Genomic DNA, 16216 nt, shown 5'->3' on the forward strand with positions numbered 1-16216 from the left:
CACTGACCAAGACACAGTCCTTCGTGCAAATGTGGAGGGCTGTGTAATGACAGTACATCCTTCCATGCTCCTGTCAGCTGTACAGACTGTTCAGGCCCCTTTTCAAGTTAACAGGGAAACAGCCTCCTGTGATCATAGGGTGGCCTGAGGTGGTAACATGAGGAAGAAATGGCAGAAGCACCAGCAGGAAGACAGCAGCGGGGAGGGAGGCAGCAGCCTCCTGACACGAATCGCATTTCCAGGAGCCAAAGATAAGAATCTGTGGGTCCTGGTGGCTAACGAGTTCCAGGGAGCTGCCAAGCCTTAAAGGACATGGGGCGCAATGAAAGCCGAGCGTGTAGGAGCTGCCCAGTGGCCTGGCTGCTAGTGATTAAAACCAAGAGAAATACATCACTAGCTTGAGTGTCTGCATCTACCGAACTCTGACTTCAAAAGCTTGGCTCTCAGGGCTGGGAGCTGAGAGCCTCTGGGTCTGCTATACCAACCCCAACCTTAGGCAATCGCAGGCCAGGGACTGTCAGCTAGAGTATCTTCTCTCCTGGTACCAGCCCCAGACCTTGGGCAATCACAGGCTGGGGACTGCCAACAAGAGTCTCTCCTCTCCTACACTGCCTGGGTAGAGCCGAGGACACTGAGAAAGTGGAAATAGGTGGACTCCAGTCCTGAGACAGAGGATCACAATCTGCCTGAGTCCAGGGGCCAATTGAGCTAGACTGAGTAATCAGGGCAAGCCATAGGACTGAGTCCACAGGAACCTCAACAGGAGGCAGAAAAGGTGACGGAGGTTACTTAATGCAGAGTCAGATAATTTTCTTCCTCAGTTTCCAGGCTCCTGTTCAAAGATTTTTTTTTTTTATTGGGCTTTGTATTTGTACATCACTCTGTCTAGTTTTTGTGTTGAGCCCAGATTCCGCCACAGTGGAGGGCAGGGGTAGGTGTGGAATGCACTACACAGCCCAGCTCCCTGAGCTGGAGTATCTTCAGCTGTGATGATTGGTCCCGCTCCCCCTGACACACACACCATCTCTCCCTTAAATGTGGTCATGTAAACACAGGCTCAGTGGTGGCCAGATACACACACCCAGGTGACCAGATGGTACTATCAATAGTATCAAAGTGTCCTAGGCTTATGCAACACCTCCCACCCCCAAGTGTGCCCTTCCAAGGCAGAGGGGAATGTGTATGAAATTGGGGCTTAAGGTCACTTGCAGGTGGCATAGTAGAGCACACGTCCATTGATGTAACTGCGGATCTGCTCCACACGCTTCTCCAGCCCCGACAGGTCTGCCGAGCGCAGCATAATGGCCTGACTCCCACGAAGCAGTTCTGACTCCATGTCTAAGGCAGGAACAGCCGTGGGGAAAAATCACAAGGTAAGACACTCTAGGACTCCCAGCCTGTCCTTCCCCTCCCCCAACCTGGAGGCAGCTGGGACAAGAGTCTCCCCTGAGCACAGTCAACCACTGGAGCAGGCAGTTCTCACCTGCAACCCACCTCTCCAGCCCCATCCCACTCAAAACCTGGCAGGCCCGGGCCCAGACCTGCTCTTGGTCTTCCTTTTGCCTGTCCCTCTCCTCCACTCTGGGCTCCTGGTTATCCCAGGGTAATGAGGGAGCCTGCTGCCACCAAGATTAGCAACCCAAGTTGAGCATGCAGACCTCTGAATCCTACCAATGACCTTCAGATGGAAGCTGGAAAAAGCTGGCCAGGTGACGTGGATCTTCAGGAAAATGCAGTTGTTCCCCATCCCCAGTGCATTCACATACCATCCCCAGATTAAGACAGAAGGTCTGAAGTTCTCCAGAGTGCCCCAGGCAGTCTAGCCTCATGCAGGAGTCCCCACTGTCATACTGTGGTAGTCTGGACTTGGCCAGGAGTAAGGCGGGAGTGTGGACTGCCTCACAGTTCAGCATAGAGCAGCCCTAGCAATATCAGAAGTCATGTTCTCACGAATTCCAAATCTGACCACTTCTTGCTTCCCCCCACACAGCTGCCCCACACCTATGTCCTGGGGGATAGGAGTGTGTCTGTGGTGCTCCGGTGGGATAGTACGTCCAAGACAAACACCTCAATTCCTCAGCTGCTACAGCCAGCACCCCTTCCCCTGCCTACCCTGGTTACTCCTCTCCTATGCATGCAGATCTGACAGTATTCTTCTAAAGATGAGGTAGGCCTCACCACCCCCAGCAGACTGCAGCAGCATTGAGCCTGGGCTGATATATACAGCCAGTGGAACTCCACATGGAATTTCAGGCTGATAGACACTGGAAACACTCATAATGTTAAACAGCCACTCTTCCGTTCCTTGGCCCTCCAGTCCCAGAGGATCCCACAAAGGCAAATCCCAACAAGCAGATAAACTCCTGCTCCCATGCTCTGAGCTGAGCCTTTTCCGTTTGCTGGGACCAGGCCACACCAGGTACTAAGTCACTTCACTGTCACCCTGGAGCTGTTGCCTCCTGTCCATCCAGATGTCTCTCATTTGTTAAGTCCTCCAGCAGTGAGCCAGACACTGCTGAGTTAGAGCAACTTGAGGTGACTCAGAACTCTGAGTCTCTTTCAGGTGAGTAACAGCTTGTGCTTGCCACCATTTGCCAGTTACAAAGTACTTCCGGTGACATAAGCCATGCACAGAGAAGCTTCACCCAAGCCATGGTTTAGTGATAGAGGCCCAAACAGTGGCAGAGGTAACTGCCCCTCCTGCATAATTTCATCCAGTTGGTTCTAGCTCACCCTTTTAGACTTTTGCAGTGATTCTGTTTCCTGGTGTAATTATGTGCCATCTTCAGATATGATACACAAACTGTTATCTGTTGACACAGGATTGTGGAACAAGGCCAGGACAAGTACTGAACCAGCCTCCCACTCTCCTCTGGGCTATACGGCCACACATCTCACCAATTCACCATAAACCCACCAACCTAATCTCTTTTATAGTGTCCACCTGGCTAGAAATGAGACTTTTGCCAACTATTTTTATTGAAATTCAGAGGAATAATGTGTATGACATTTGCTGGACACACCATTTCAGTGGTCCCAACATCACATCTATAGACTGTCAGGTTCCTAGGAATACCCCCTTTCAAAGGCTATTGCCATGATGTCTCCATGTTTGAAACCCTCAGATGGCCTCAGATTGATCACTAATGTGTCCATGTCTACCCTCAGCATTGGGGCATCGAGGACCATGCTACTGTCCACTCAGATTCCTACCCTACCTTCCCCTCCTTCAGGGTGTGAGGCCTGTCACATTCTCAGAACACTCCCCTTCTCTCTCACTGTCATCATCCTGTGGTCCTTCATCATCCTCTAGCCTCTCCCAGGCCTGCACCTCTTCCTCATCTTACTTCTTTGAACATTTGTCTCTCGCACTGATTGTCCTCTGAGCCCTGAGAAACCTGTGTCTTTATCACCGACACATGTCACTACATAGCAAAGCGTTTGTTTTGAGGGTAGCAGGAGAAAAGGTCCCAGCTGGACTGTGAGCTTCTCAGGCCATGTGACCAGCACATCTCTGCAATCTGCAGTCTCATCCCAGGTACTAGCTGCTCAGTGAGTCTTGGCTTCTCTCATTCCCTTAGCACTGCTGGCTTGGTTCTAATAAGAATGAGTTTTAGGAGCCCCAAATGGGATGGGCTAGTGAGATGGCTCAGTGGGTAAAGATACCCGCCACCAAGCCTGATAACCTGAATTTGACCTCCAGAATCCACAAAGTGGAAGGAGATAACCAACTTCTGCAAGCTGCCCTGTGACCTCCACAGATATGTTATAGCACATGTATATTCACACAATTGCACACACACACAAATACTTTTAAAATATTTTAAAGAAGTCATGGTTGGCAACTGCCCAACAGTCCATGTTTCTGGATCATGCTCACCTTTCATTTTGTCCATCATTTCCATGGTCTCCTCAAACAGCTCCTCTGCCTCTGTCTTGATGCTCAGGATTCGACTGCCTTGCTCACCCAGCATAGGACTCTGACCTAGACGGTCCTTCAATTCTGTATACTTTTGTTTGAGTCTCCCAAAGCCCTGTAGAGGTAGGTCATTCTCAATATCACCATCAAGAGCATCTGGAGTCCTAAATGCCAGTGGCTAATTGGCATCACCCAAATCAGTGCACGGCCTCCTAGTTGGTTTCCTCCAAGGGTTGGGTTTGCCTATAATGCCCTACCTCTGAACTCCAAGAGATATCTTAAAATTTTATCTTTCTTCCTCTTGTGTCATGACCCACCATACTTGCCAGGCACAAAATGGCAGGTTAATATCAAAGTGTGTTGGCAACTTGGTCACTAGACCAGGATTGCATGTGCCCATGTTCCTGCCCTGGATAAAGCAAGTGGTACACCTGAGATACTGAAATGGCTCTTTGATCTTCTTTGTCCTGATTCTGACTAGGACGGAGCCCAGGGTTTCTGTTTGAGCCATGAAGGTCTGACTAGACTGGAGACTCTGGATATAAGCTCCAGAGCAGCTATCAAGGGAAATTCTTTGTAGATAAACTTGGTCCTGGGGACAAGTCAGTACCTCATTCATAAAGGGACAGCATCTAGGATGATCCTTGTATCCTGCACCAGCTACCCAGAGGAGCAGGAGTGGGATTCAGGCATAGGCTGTGTGTGGGTTCACCCTGAACCAGTCTGGTTCTGTCCTGTGTGGTCTTATATAAGGTGTAGTAACCTTCCTGCTCAGGAGCCCCACTCTGGTTTCCTGTCACTGGGATGACTCTGCCCTCTTTGTACCTCCTGGGCACTCATTGCCTGCTTGGCGGCACCCTCTGCAAGCTGCTGGGCCTGCATTGCCTGTGCCTGCTCCTCCTGGGACTGGTGGCGGAGCTTCTCCATCCGTGCCCAAAATCCACTCATCTGCTCCTTCATGCCTCTCACCAGCATTTCAGCTGGCACCAGGACCTGCTGGACCTTTGTGGAAAGATAGAAGAATCGGAATTTGTGCTGGGTCTCACAGGCATCAAGGGAACTTATTTTCCCAGCTTGTCTCTCACTCTCTCATCACATCTGACCATGATGCTTTGACTCCATGCTCCCTGCCCAGTGGTACCCAGGCTTTTCCCCTTTCTAGCTCCACTGACATCATCCCCAATGCAGCTCAGAGTCCACCCCTGCTTTTGCATCCCGGACGGATGAGACAAGTCTGAAGCTCAAAGCCAAGCCAAGCGTATCTAACTAGGTGGCATCTAACCAGGTCACATTCTAGCACTTTTTGTCTTGTACCTAAATGGTTCATTCCCAAACATGGGGAGCTCTAATGCCTCACCTCAGCAACCCTTTCTTGGATGAGCCGAAGAGAGCGGCCAGTGCCCTGCATAGTGTCCTGAGCTTCCTGCAGAGCCACGGTACCCTGCCGAAGGTTCCCAACCACATCATCTACCTGGCCTTCCACAGCAAGGGCTCGGCTTCTGAGTGAAGGAAGGGAAAGGAGAATGAGTGAGCAGCAAATAAACAAATACGAGCTCAGTTCATAGTGGCCCTGGAGAACATTTTTCTTAGGCAGACAGACAAGGGAAGCATTAAATCTCTACCCCCAGGACCCACCCAGGAGCAGGTGAGTGTGAGGGTGATGCTCATGACACTCTCTGGACACAAGCTGCCTATGTGAAGTACGAGGTCATGTGAATGAAATATAGCCTGGACCCTACAGATACCCTGACTTCCCTGGCATGGTAAGCCCTGCCCCCATGTTACAGCCCCTGTACCCCTCTCCCAGGCACAAGGTTGGGGAGCAAACATGAACTCAGTTCCACTAGGAAGGCACTGGGGCCAGTAGCCATACCTGGCCTTCTCAGCCTCAGCCTGGAGTCTGCGGGCCCGTGCAATGTCCTGCTTGGTCTGGGACAGCACCAGGTCCACATTGGGGAGCCTGGCAGCAATGGCCTGGATCTCTTTCATCTTGCGCAGCACCGTGGCTGAGTCAGTGGGCAGCCAGAGCGCCAGCACTGCCTCACTGACCTCTTGGATGGTGGCTGCGTCTGTGTGGGGGTCTGGAAGAAAGCCAGCCAAACCATCAGATTAGAGGCCCCACTCATCTATCTCCTCTAGGATCCATAGCCCCTCCAGGCTGGGTAGCACCCCTGGAGGGCATCTCTTGTAGCCCCTATGTTTTGTTTCCCCAAGAGCCCTGCTCCTGGATAACCCAGGCACCTTTTCCTGGTGGTGGTGTGTGGTGGTATTGTGTTCCCCAAAATTGTGCAGGCTAATAAACTTATCTGGGGTCAGAGAACAGGACAGCCACAATATTAAACATGAGGATAGGCAGTGGTAGCACACGCCTTTAATTCTAGCATTCCAGAGACAGAAATACCTCTGGATCTCTGAGTTCAAGGCCACATTAGAAACAGCTAGGCATGGTGACACACGCCTTTAATCCCAGAAATCCAGTCTTTAATCCCAGGGAGTGACGGCAGAAAGTAGAAAGGTATATAAGGCGTGAAGACCAGAAACTAGAAGCATTTGGCTGGTTAAGCATTTAGGCTTCTGAGCTGAGATTCATTTGGGTGAGGACTCAGAAGCTTGCAGTCTGAGGAAACAAAACCAGCTGAGGAACTGGCGAGGTGAAGAAGCTGTGGCTTGTTCTGATTCTCTGATCTTCCAGCATTCACCCCAATAACTGGCCTCAGGTTTGATTTATTAACAAGTACCTTTAAGATTCATGCTAAAGTGGTGGTGGTGGTGGTGGTGGTGGTGTGTTTCCGGGACGCTACAGGATTCTTGTCCTATGTTCTGCTGAAGGGAGGAGGGATGTGGGCACAGCTGTGGCAGCTAAGTGTCTGGTGCCACAGGAAGCTGTGGGCTTGGGGGAGGAGGAGGTGCCAGGCAGCTGGTACTGAACAATGCCAGCAGCACACACATAATCAGCTCCAAATTGGGAGGGAGCGGCTAGGAATTGGAGGAATTGCTTCCTTGGCAATAAGACCCCTTCCCTGCACCCCTCTTCAGGCCAAGTGCAAAGACAGAAAAGGACTGCCATTTCCCCCTGAAATGTCACCGTCTCAGGTAGGCTGATCTAGCGAGGGATTCTAGAACCAGCATTCCTATCCTCTTACCTCATTGTTCTCACTAGCCACGTGGCATGTCCCCCGGACCCCCTTGAGAACACTTCCTGGCTTAGCTCTCTTCTCCTGATGCAGTATGAACCCCCTGAGAACAAAGACTGGGTTTTGTCCCATTTGTGTCCCCAGATCCCAGCTCCAGCCAGGCATTCTGAAGTCCTTTGCACTGAGGAGTAAAGGGAAGACTGAAAGAGCATCGCTCTTCACTGCTTAGGCCACCTGGGTTCAGTTTCCTGACCTGTGAAGTGCCTTCAGTGACACCCCCCCATCCTGAACTGTGACATGTCACCGTCAGTTAGCAAGAGTTTTTACAAAGTGTCTCAGAGAGAGATCCAAGAGGCAAGTACAGACAGGATAGCTTCCCATCTCTCTGCGGCCTCTACAGATATCACTCTGGAAAGAAGTGTCCACTCAACCACATAGTTTAGCCTGTTTAGCCTGGCCTGAACCCCTCTATGGTTCTGGGGCCAGCTTCTCTTCACAGGCAGCAGGTAACATAGGTCCTATCCCATTTCTGCCCTCCTCACACCAGGTAGAAGGACCTTCTTGGGAGAAATGAGACAGGGATGCCCTAGGCTATGCAACAACACACCACAGAAGTCCAAGGTGCAGCTCTGGTAGTTTCAGCTTTCCCACCTCACCTATAGCTCCATGGGGAGCTACAGCTGGATACCCTCTGGCAGGTTATTTAACTTCTCTGTGCATTCCTCACATGGAAACTGGAAGGAATAGCAGCACTTAGCTAGAGTGGCTAGGGTTAAGGGATGTGATACAAAGCCCCTTGAATACTGCCTGTGCTTTGTAACTGCTCCATAAGCCCCATGTGAGAACTTCCTCAATTCCACCCAAAGGGCTAGCAAAGACAGCAATCCTCCTTCCTCCATAGGCACGACACTCTCTCCTGTGGCAGTAGCAGCTGGGTTTGGCACCTCCTGTCGTGAGTCTGCAGACTAGAATCCACTAAGTGGTGGCTGTGAGAAGTCTCTGGAGTCCCACACACAGCCAAGCCTCTCTCAGGCCAGGCCCATCTCCCTCTGCCACTGACTCATCAGAGGCCCTGACCTTAGGTGCAGCCTGGCTGAGAAGGGTACCTGGAAGCTCCCACCACCTCCCAGGAGCAGATCCCAGGCTACACAGAGAAGTCAGTCCCTCCCAGCATGACTGAGGCCTGCTCAAGTTAACACAAGTCTCAGGCTACTCAGTCTCAAGCCCCAAATGTTGGTTGTCCTTTTGCCCTTACATTCCAGGCACCTTTGCCCTGCACTCACAAAACATGCTTCCCAGAGGCTCCTCTTGATTAAGTCACAGGGCTTCTTGTAGACCCCTCCTGGGTTTGAGTAGCGCCATCTACAGATCTGTATGCATGACCTGCTGTCTTCACCCAGGAGACAGCTTTGGCCTATTTGGGGTTAAACATACACACACACACACACACACACACACACACACACACACACACACACACACACACACACACACACACACACACTCACTCAGTAGTAGCATGAGCAGTCCCTATTGTGCCCAGACCTCAGCTCATATCAACCAGGCTTCCAGCCAAGCAAAGTGCTGGCAGGGACCTGAGAACTAATAATATCAACTCACAATCCAGAGGCACCTTTAATTTTTCAAAGTCCATTTTACAGCACTTACTCAGTTCTTGGGGGTAAACCTGTAGAATACCACCAACTCCATTTTCAAGAGAAAGATGAGGTCAAGAGAAACAACCTGCCCCAAATCAAGTCCCCTGAGTCCTATCTCATCCTCTAGGCCACCAAAGAGAGGACCTGGCCCATTCATTCATTTCTTTATTCATGCATTCATTCATCCGCCAATCTTGTATATGTGCCAGAGATAGTCATGAACAAAACAGACATCCATCCTTGCTGTCCTAGAGACACACTCATAATGGACTGTACAGCCATTTCTGAGTGGAGGGATGAACAGGAGAGGGGAGGAGGGATATAAAGACAGGGAGACTATAAAATGCCTCTCTGGGGAGGTGGCATTTAAAACTGTGACCTTGGAACCATTCATCCCAGGCCAGGAAAGACCCTGCAGTGTACTGACAAATTTAAAGTGATACCCAGTGAGCAAAGGAAACAAAGTCACAGAGAAGAGATGGACAGAGGTCAAGAAAGAAGCCTATTTTCAACCAAGAACAAGGTGGGAGAGTTGGAAGAAGGGTAACAAAATCAACAGCTGAAGACCAGGGAAGAGAAATGGCCGAGCCGGTGGGCAGGCAGCAGACATGGTGGGAAGGAGGTGGTAGGCTAATGAACTAGGGCAGCTGGGAGCCAGAACACCCACAGAGGTGAAAGAAGCTCACCTGTGAGGAAGCCCCGGACCTGCTGGATGAGAAGCCGTGTGCGCTGGACATCTTCTTCGATCTGCAAGCGGCTGGTGCTCACCTGGGTCTCAAGGCGCTGGGCATCTGATTGGACCTTTGATGCTGCCTCTTCAGCTGCCCTAATCTGTTAAAACATAATGTGTGTCAGAAAAGGACATCGCCTTCAAGGAGCCTCTTGGCAGCTCCCAAGGAATCTATGGGGCATTCTCTCCTTTGGGACTTGCAACCAACCCAGTTTGCAAATGATATTTATGTAGGACTTTAAGAGAAAGCTCAAAATATCAGCTCCAAATTCTACCTTACACTTGCTGTGAAGCATTAGACAAATCACCTGAGATCTCTGGGCTTTATTCTCCTGACTAAAATGTGAACTCTGAATTGTTTAAGGGACTCTGTACCCTCTGCCTCTTGCTCCCATACTTTGTGGTACCTACCATCTGCCTGGTCTGCTGGAGCTGGGAGTTGAAGCCCCGTAGCTGCTCAGCTACCTGTCCTGCCATGTGGAAGGCCCCTCTGGCTCTGGGCAGAGCTCCCAAGCAGTGAGAACCACAGGCTGTGCCATTGGCATGGGGACACAGCTCTCCAGGGCACGCTCCCGCAGTGCAGGCTGTCTGCCTAGAGCTACCACAGAGCTGTAGAGAGACGAGGGTGTCAAAGAGGCCCCTCCACAACCACTCCCACCCCACACTAAACAATCCACACATCTCCATGGCAACCAGGACCATGTTTCCTTGGCAACCCCTGGGTGCATGGCACAGACATGGGGTCAGGAGGAGTGGGGTAGGTTCTGAATGGGACAGATTACAGGTATAAGGGCTTAGGACACTGGACTCCATTCCCAATCACCTTGTTGATGGTGGGTGTCAAGTCAGGTAGCGAAGCCATCTCCAGGCGCAGGGCCATGAGCTGGGTTCCTCCAGCTCCTCCTTCCCCAGCCTGACTCTCTATCCCTTCTACCTCCCTGAGACTGTCCCTCAGCTGGCTCAGCAGGCTGGAACTGTCGGACACCTGCTGTGCAGCCCGGGAGGACTGCTCATAAGCTGTGGTCAGCATGCGGAAGGCTCCTGAGGAAGAAGGAGAGGAATTGGAGGCCTTGGGCAGGGGACTTTCTCCCTAGGGAGAGAAGCCTGTGCCCCTGTCCTCACCTGAGGGGTCCGCACTACCCAACTTCTCAAATTGCTCCTTCTTGCTCTGGTATATGAGGAGGAGGCGGTTGAAACTTCTGTCCAGATTCCCTAGGTCACCAGAGAAGGACTCCATCTCTTCCTCTAAGGGTAGGCCCAGCGGCAGGCCCTGAAGAGTCCGCCTGAGGCAGAAGGATACTTGCTGAAATACAGGGAAACGCTATAACTGAGTCAGGAGAAGCAGACTGCATGGGGAAGGGCCTTCTACACAGGTATGAGAGGGAACAATCCACATGCTACTAAGAATTCTGCCCAGCAGACGCTCGGACAAGCTAGAGTCGGCACAGCCTACCCCATCTCTCTGCAGGTGACTCTGAATGCTCTCTCTCCTTGACTTCTGCCAGCCTAACATCTGGGACCCACCTCCATCTCCTGGGCTGTTCCTGGCTTCCCTGAAGAGAGCCACCCTGCTGGCTCCCCTGGCTCCCCAGGCTGATGTCAATTCTCACCTTATGTTTGGGATGGTTCCCAATCTCTCCTCTGTAGCCAACCCTCCCCCACGGAGCTCCAACCCCATTGCATGCTCATCAGCCATTCCCATCTAACAGAGGCTTGGGGTGTCACTCCAGATCCTGGGTCCTAAGCTTGAGAGCCAATGGTTCTGTATTCATGCCTCATGACCTCTGCTATACCACCATGCTTTCCCCATCCACCACACAGCCTTGCTCAGGTATAGCATGCCCTTTCAGGGTCTACCAAGACACAGCACGTTTCTATACTGACTACCTGTGGACTGGTCATCTAATTCTGAGACTTAGGTCATATAGCCCTTCCCCTGTGAAGGCCACCATGGTCTCCCCTGTGAGAATCTTAGCTCTCTAACATACCCCATGTAGCACATTACTGTTTACAGGACAGATACCTTAGCCCTTGGCATGTGAAGACCTTATCTTAATATTTTAATGGCCCTGGTACCTTGCACAATACTTGGATCCTATTGGACTCTCAAAAACCTATTTGGAAGGGCTGGGGAGATGGATCAGTGAATAAGAATGTTTGTTCTGCAAGTATAAAGACTTGAGTTCAAATCTTCAGTGTGCTCGTTAAAAGCTGGACCTTAACGATAGCAGTGAGCTTCTGAGTCAGTGGGAATCCCTGTCTCAAGGCAGGAAGTCATACAGTGACAGCAGGAGACACCCATCATCCTGCTCTGGTCTCTGTATACACATGCACACTCATGTGCACGCACCCACACCCACACCCAAATGTGGAATGAATGAATGAACAATTTCCAACAAGCTATAGCTCATCCATAGAACTCCCCACCCCCTACCCTGCTGAGGATGTCCTAACACCCCCATGGGTAACAGAGCCTCTTATTCTTTTTGGGCTTGGCACCATCCATCCACCAATGCTAAGGGAACACAAGCTAATTATAGAAGCTTCCAGAACCCGAGCTCCCAAAGAAGGCGCCTCTGCTGGTAGGAGGGGGTGTGGGTGGGGCCGCTTCCATTCTAAAGACAAATTTAGAGATATTTTTAGTGCCCTGCCTCATGGGTGCCCTCTGCCAAGGTGACTAATCCAGGCTGACTATCCCACTGGCAGTACAGGCTCAGGAAGAACACTGGCTCAGGCTCTGGGTCTGTGTCTGCACAGCTCATCACATCCGCGCCTGTCTCCACATCTGCAGAATGGCATCAACACTACCACTCCACTTTCACAGACCTGCCTTGGTAGCTAAGAGAAGGTATGCATAAAAGTGTCCATGGACTAGAATGGACCAGTGAGGCCCTCACCCAAATCCACTGGCATGATCCCTCCAACAGGTTGGTGAGGAAAAGACCTACCTGATAGACAAGATGGCATTTGCCACCTGAGCCACATCCTGCTCTGTGACAGAGGTACCCCCCAGGATCTGTCTGATCTGCTCGATCTTGCTCTTGGCATCTAGCAACCGAGAGGCCAGGCCATGGTCTTCCAGACCTGTCCCCGACCTCAAGCCTTCAGTGGCATTATGGAGACCACCAAGGCGCCGAGCCTGCTCCTGGAGATCCATGTCATAGGTCTGGAAGCAAGAGTGGCAGGCCACACAGACTGGGTAGCGGTCACAGTAGCCTCGCTGACACTGGTCACAGCGGGGCCCCATCAAGCCAGGGCGGCAGAGGCAGCGGCCTGAGGCTTTGTCACAGCCAGGACCCTCAGTTCCTCTGAAGTCGCAGTCACAGGCTAGAGCCGGGAGAAAGGACACTCAGAGGCTGGGGTCAGGAAGAGGAAGAAGCATGATGAGGATGAAGGAATGGGATCTGCATAAGTGACATAGACTATCAGATGACCGCAGCTAGAATGAAAGCCTTGACAGGACTAACGGAAAGCTTGTCATTACCATCCATGGCAGGCCACGCATGTTCTTAGTGACATAGTCACATGCATGTGAACCCATCTGACAAGCACACACATTGTGCATTTACATTCTGATTTCCTGCTTCTGTTTAGGAGGCAACCAAGGCATAGAAGGGTTCAGTGCACAGTACCTCCCCTTAAGAGGAAGAAATGTGAAGGGGGGCAGCTTGTTCAGGCCCTACAAGGCAGAGCTAAGAACAATGCTCAATTTCACTCTAGTCCCATGCCATTGCTGATCTATCAGCCCTCCAGGAAAACACCCCAGTCCTCCTCGGGACCCATTTTCTCCACTGCCACTGGCCACTGCTCTCAGGGAGTAGGAGGTCCCCAGATCCCCATCCTGGACTGTGAGAACCACCTTAGTTAACCCGATTCAGGCACAGGGAGACCAGGCAGTCTTCAAGTGTAGATGCTCACAGAACTGCCCAAGCCATCAGTACAGGAGGTCCAATCATGGCAACGCCCTCCACCAAGCACCCCTCAACCCACCCCGCTACATGCCAGCTGCCTGACCACATAATAAGCACGCACCTCGGCATCCCGTGGCTACATCTCCATGAGTCTGGTCAGGACACTGACGGATGGCTGCAGAATTGCATGTCAGTCCACCAAACCCTTCCCGACAAGGACACTGCCCTGTAAACTGAATAAGGAGAATGCCATGGGGGACCCTTCCAGTCTTCCTGGAATTCCTACTGGGTGCTGTGTCTAAGACCCTTGCTCTACAGATCTGGTGCTTCCCAAAACTAGGGCTCTTACTGAAAGACAAGCCCAAAGTCAAGTCTTGGCACTGAGCTGCAGACGGTGTGTGGGACAAGCCTGGCCCAAGGCTGAGAACCACAGAGGGAGGGACATCTGGTGGCCTCCCCCAAGGGGTAAGGGGACAGAGGTAGCCTTGCCTGGCTGCAGGAAGGCCAGAGAGCAGTGAAGGAGAGATAAAGACATTAGCAGGCAGGACCCCTCCATGATTAAAGAGCCGCTGGGCCAATGTTGTTCATACCTGGTTGCACTGGGGGCTGAGAGAGCCTCGTAGGTCACAGGCACAGGGCTCACAGCCCCTACCACTGGCCAGTTTCCAGTGGGAAGGGGCACACTGGTCACATTTGGGTCCCACCACATTGGGCAGACACAAGCAGCGCCCACTTTCCTCCTCACAAGGCATATCATGCCGGGCACCTAGGACGCTGCAGTCACAGCCTGTGGGAGGGAGGGAGGGCTGATGAGCATAGATAGGCTCCCACAGAGAGGCTGACCCCAAAAAACACATACCAGAGAGGGCCTAGCCCCGGAAAAGCACCTGCTCTGTGTATTACTAAAGAACGTAGCCTCAGGGACCCTTCCTACCAGGCTCTGTCTGGCCCTGCTTCTGGGGACTGTGTCCCAGACTCTCACTCTGTAGCCAGAATGCAGGGCTAATGCTATGCAGAGCTGGTGCATTCCCTAAAAGTTGAGCTTGGCTATCAGACCAGCCTGAAGTCAGAGGGCATAACATGTCCTTGTGCATAACATGGCTGACTCATAAGGCCACTGTGCCTTCCCAGCCACCAGACAGCTTGGCAGCTGACCCGCCCACCCTGGCATGGACTGACTCAAACCCACCTTCCAACCCAGGCCTGTGCTGCCACTTGCTGGAGGACACTGGTGCAGCACACAGTACCTGGAGTGGGGCTTCCTCTGATGAGAACATTCCAAAGACCCACACAGCCTACCTCACACCACACCACACCTTCGCAGGCCCTCTACTCACGGTGGCAGCCCTGTGGGTTGGCGAAGGTGAGTCCAGTGAAGCCAGGCTTGCAAAGGTCACAGCGCTCTCCTTGCACATACTCTTTGCACACACACTGGCCAGTCAGTGGGTCACAGGGAGCTCCTGGCACTGCCCCATCTGGATCACACTCACAGGCTGAGTCAGAAACAAAGGGAAGTCAGAGCTCAGAGGAGGAGCCAGGATGGCCTGCTCCAAACTCCCATTCTACCATGGGCTTCCAGCCTCGTGACCCCAGCCAAGCTTGGAACCGTTTGTGCTTATTTTCCCATCTACCACATGAGAGAAAGAAACTCCTTCTGAGTACTAAATGATGCACACAAAGCAGGTGGGACAGCACTTGACGCCTGTGGTCATCACTTCTTGAGTGACTACCATGTTCCACACAATGAGCAGGTACCCTCAGGAGGCATCATACAGATGAGGAAACCAGTGCTTGCAGATGTTAACATACTGGAGATTGGACTGGGAAGGGGGAAACAGAGTCAGACTCACGTCTCTCTCACTCTCCAGACACAAATACCAGCAAGCTGCCTAGCTCCTGCCTACTCCTTGATCCCTTCATGCCTTTCAAAACTCAAGGATTCTTTTGTCCAGAAGGTTTTTGCTGATCAAACTGGCCTCAAGCACTTTTATCCTGTTTTTAATTCTCTTAGGTCAATGGTTCTGAACCTGTGGGTCACAACCCCTTTGGGGATCATCTATCAGATATCCTGCATATCAGATATTTACATTATGATTCATAACAGTAGCAAAATTCCAGTTATAAAGTAGCCACAGAAATAATATTGTGGTTGGGGGTCACCACAACATGAGGAACTGTATTAAAGGGTTGCAGTGTTAGGAAGGTTGAGAACCACTGTCCTAGGTTAATCCAGTGGCCTGGTGGCCATTCCACTCATTTATTCAGTCAACAAACACTCAACCATAGTGATTTGCCAGTCCTTGTGCAGGGGCCAGAGGATTAAGATATAATCTCATAGCCAGGTGGTGTGGTGGTGACACACCTTTAATCCCAGCACTAAGGAGGCAGAGGCAGGCGGATCTCTGTGAGTTCAAGGCCAGCCTGGTTTACGGAGCAAGTTCCAGGACAGCCAAGGTTACACAGAGAAATCCTGTCTTGAAAAACTGAGAGAGAGAGAGAGAGAGAGAATGAGAGAGAGAGAGAGAGAATGAGAGAGAGAGAGAGAGAATGAGAGAGAGAGAGAGAGAGAGAGAGAGAATGAGAATTTCATGACGGAGTTCTCAACAAAAGCGGTGCACAGGACACCCACGGCAGCATCACAGACACAGAGCTTGCATTTCTCGGTTCACAGTGTGTGGATTCCAAAGGCAGGAGCTGTATTTATGCTTTCTTCTCTCTGAGCCCTCTGAAAAAGGCTGTACACTGACCAGCAAGCTCATTGCTTGATTGGTCCAGAACCCAGAGAGAGTGACTTACTCGGTAGAGTACAGTTAAGTTAAAACAATCCCACAATCCTTCCTTAGGACCAAGGCTTTGATGCTTCT

At 51.5% G+C, this 16216-nt stretch overlaps 1 protein-coding gene across 1 annotated transcript in view; it reads right to left on the reverse strand.

Annotated features, from left to right (window-relative positions):
* Positions 1-16216, reverse strand: part of Lamb3 (laminin subunit beta 3) — a 42814-nt gene continuing 26598 nt past the window's right edge. The window contains exons 11-23 of the mRNA XM_036202448.1: positions 14690-14845; positions 13943-14139; positions 13474-13585; positions 12390-12768; positions 10564-10724; positions 10265-10482; positions 9853-10050; positions 9398-9542; positions 5793-6000; positions 5277-5418; positions 4745-4921; positions 3881-4034; positions 1-1338 (exon numbers count right to left, since the gene is read on the reverse strand). Of these exons, the coding sequence (XP_036058341.1) occupies positions 1202-1338; positions 3881-4034; positions 4745-4921; positions 5277-5418; positions 5793-6000; positions 9398-9542; positions 9853-10050; positions 10265-10482; positions 10564-10724; positions 12390-12768; positions 13474-13585; positions 13943-14139; positions 14690-14845 (2384 nt within the window). The 3' untranslated portion in view covers positions 1-1201. The remainder of the gene's footprint in view (positions 1339-3880; positions 4035-4744; positions 4922-5276; positions 5419-5792; positions 6001-9397; positions 9543-9852; positions 10051-10264; positions 10483-10563; positions 10725-12389; positions 12769-13473; positions 13586-13942; positions 14140-14689; positions 14846-16216) is intronic.

The sequence above is a fragment of the Onychomys torridus genome, chromosome 11 (genome assembly GCF_903995425.1).
Source record: "Onychomys torridus chromosome 11, mOncTor1.1, whole genome shotgun sequence".
Lineage (NCBI taxonomy): Eukaryota > Metazoa > Chordata > Mammalia > Rodentia > Cricetidae > Onychomys > Onychomys torridus.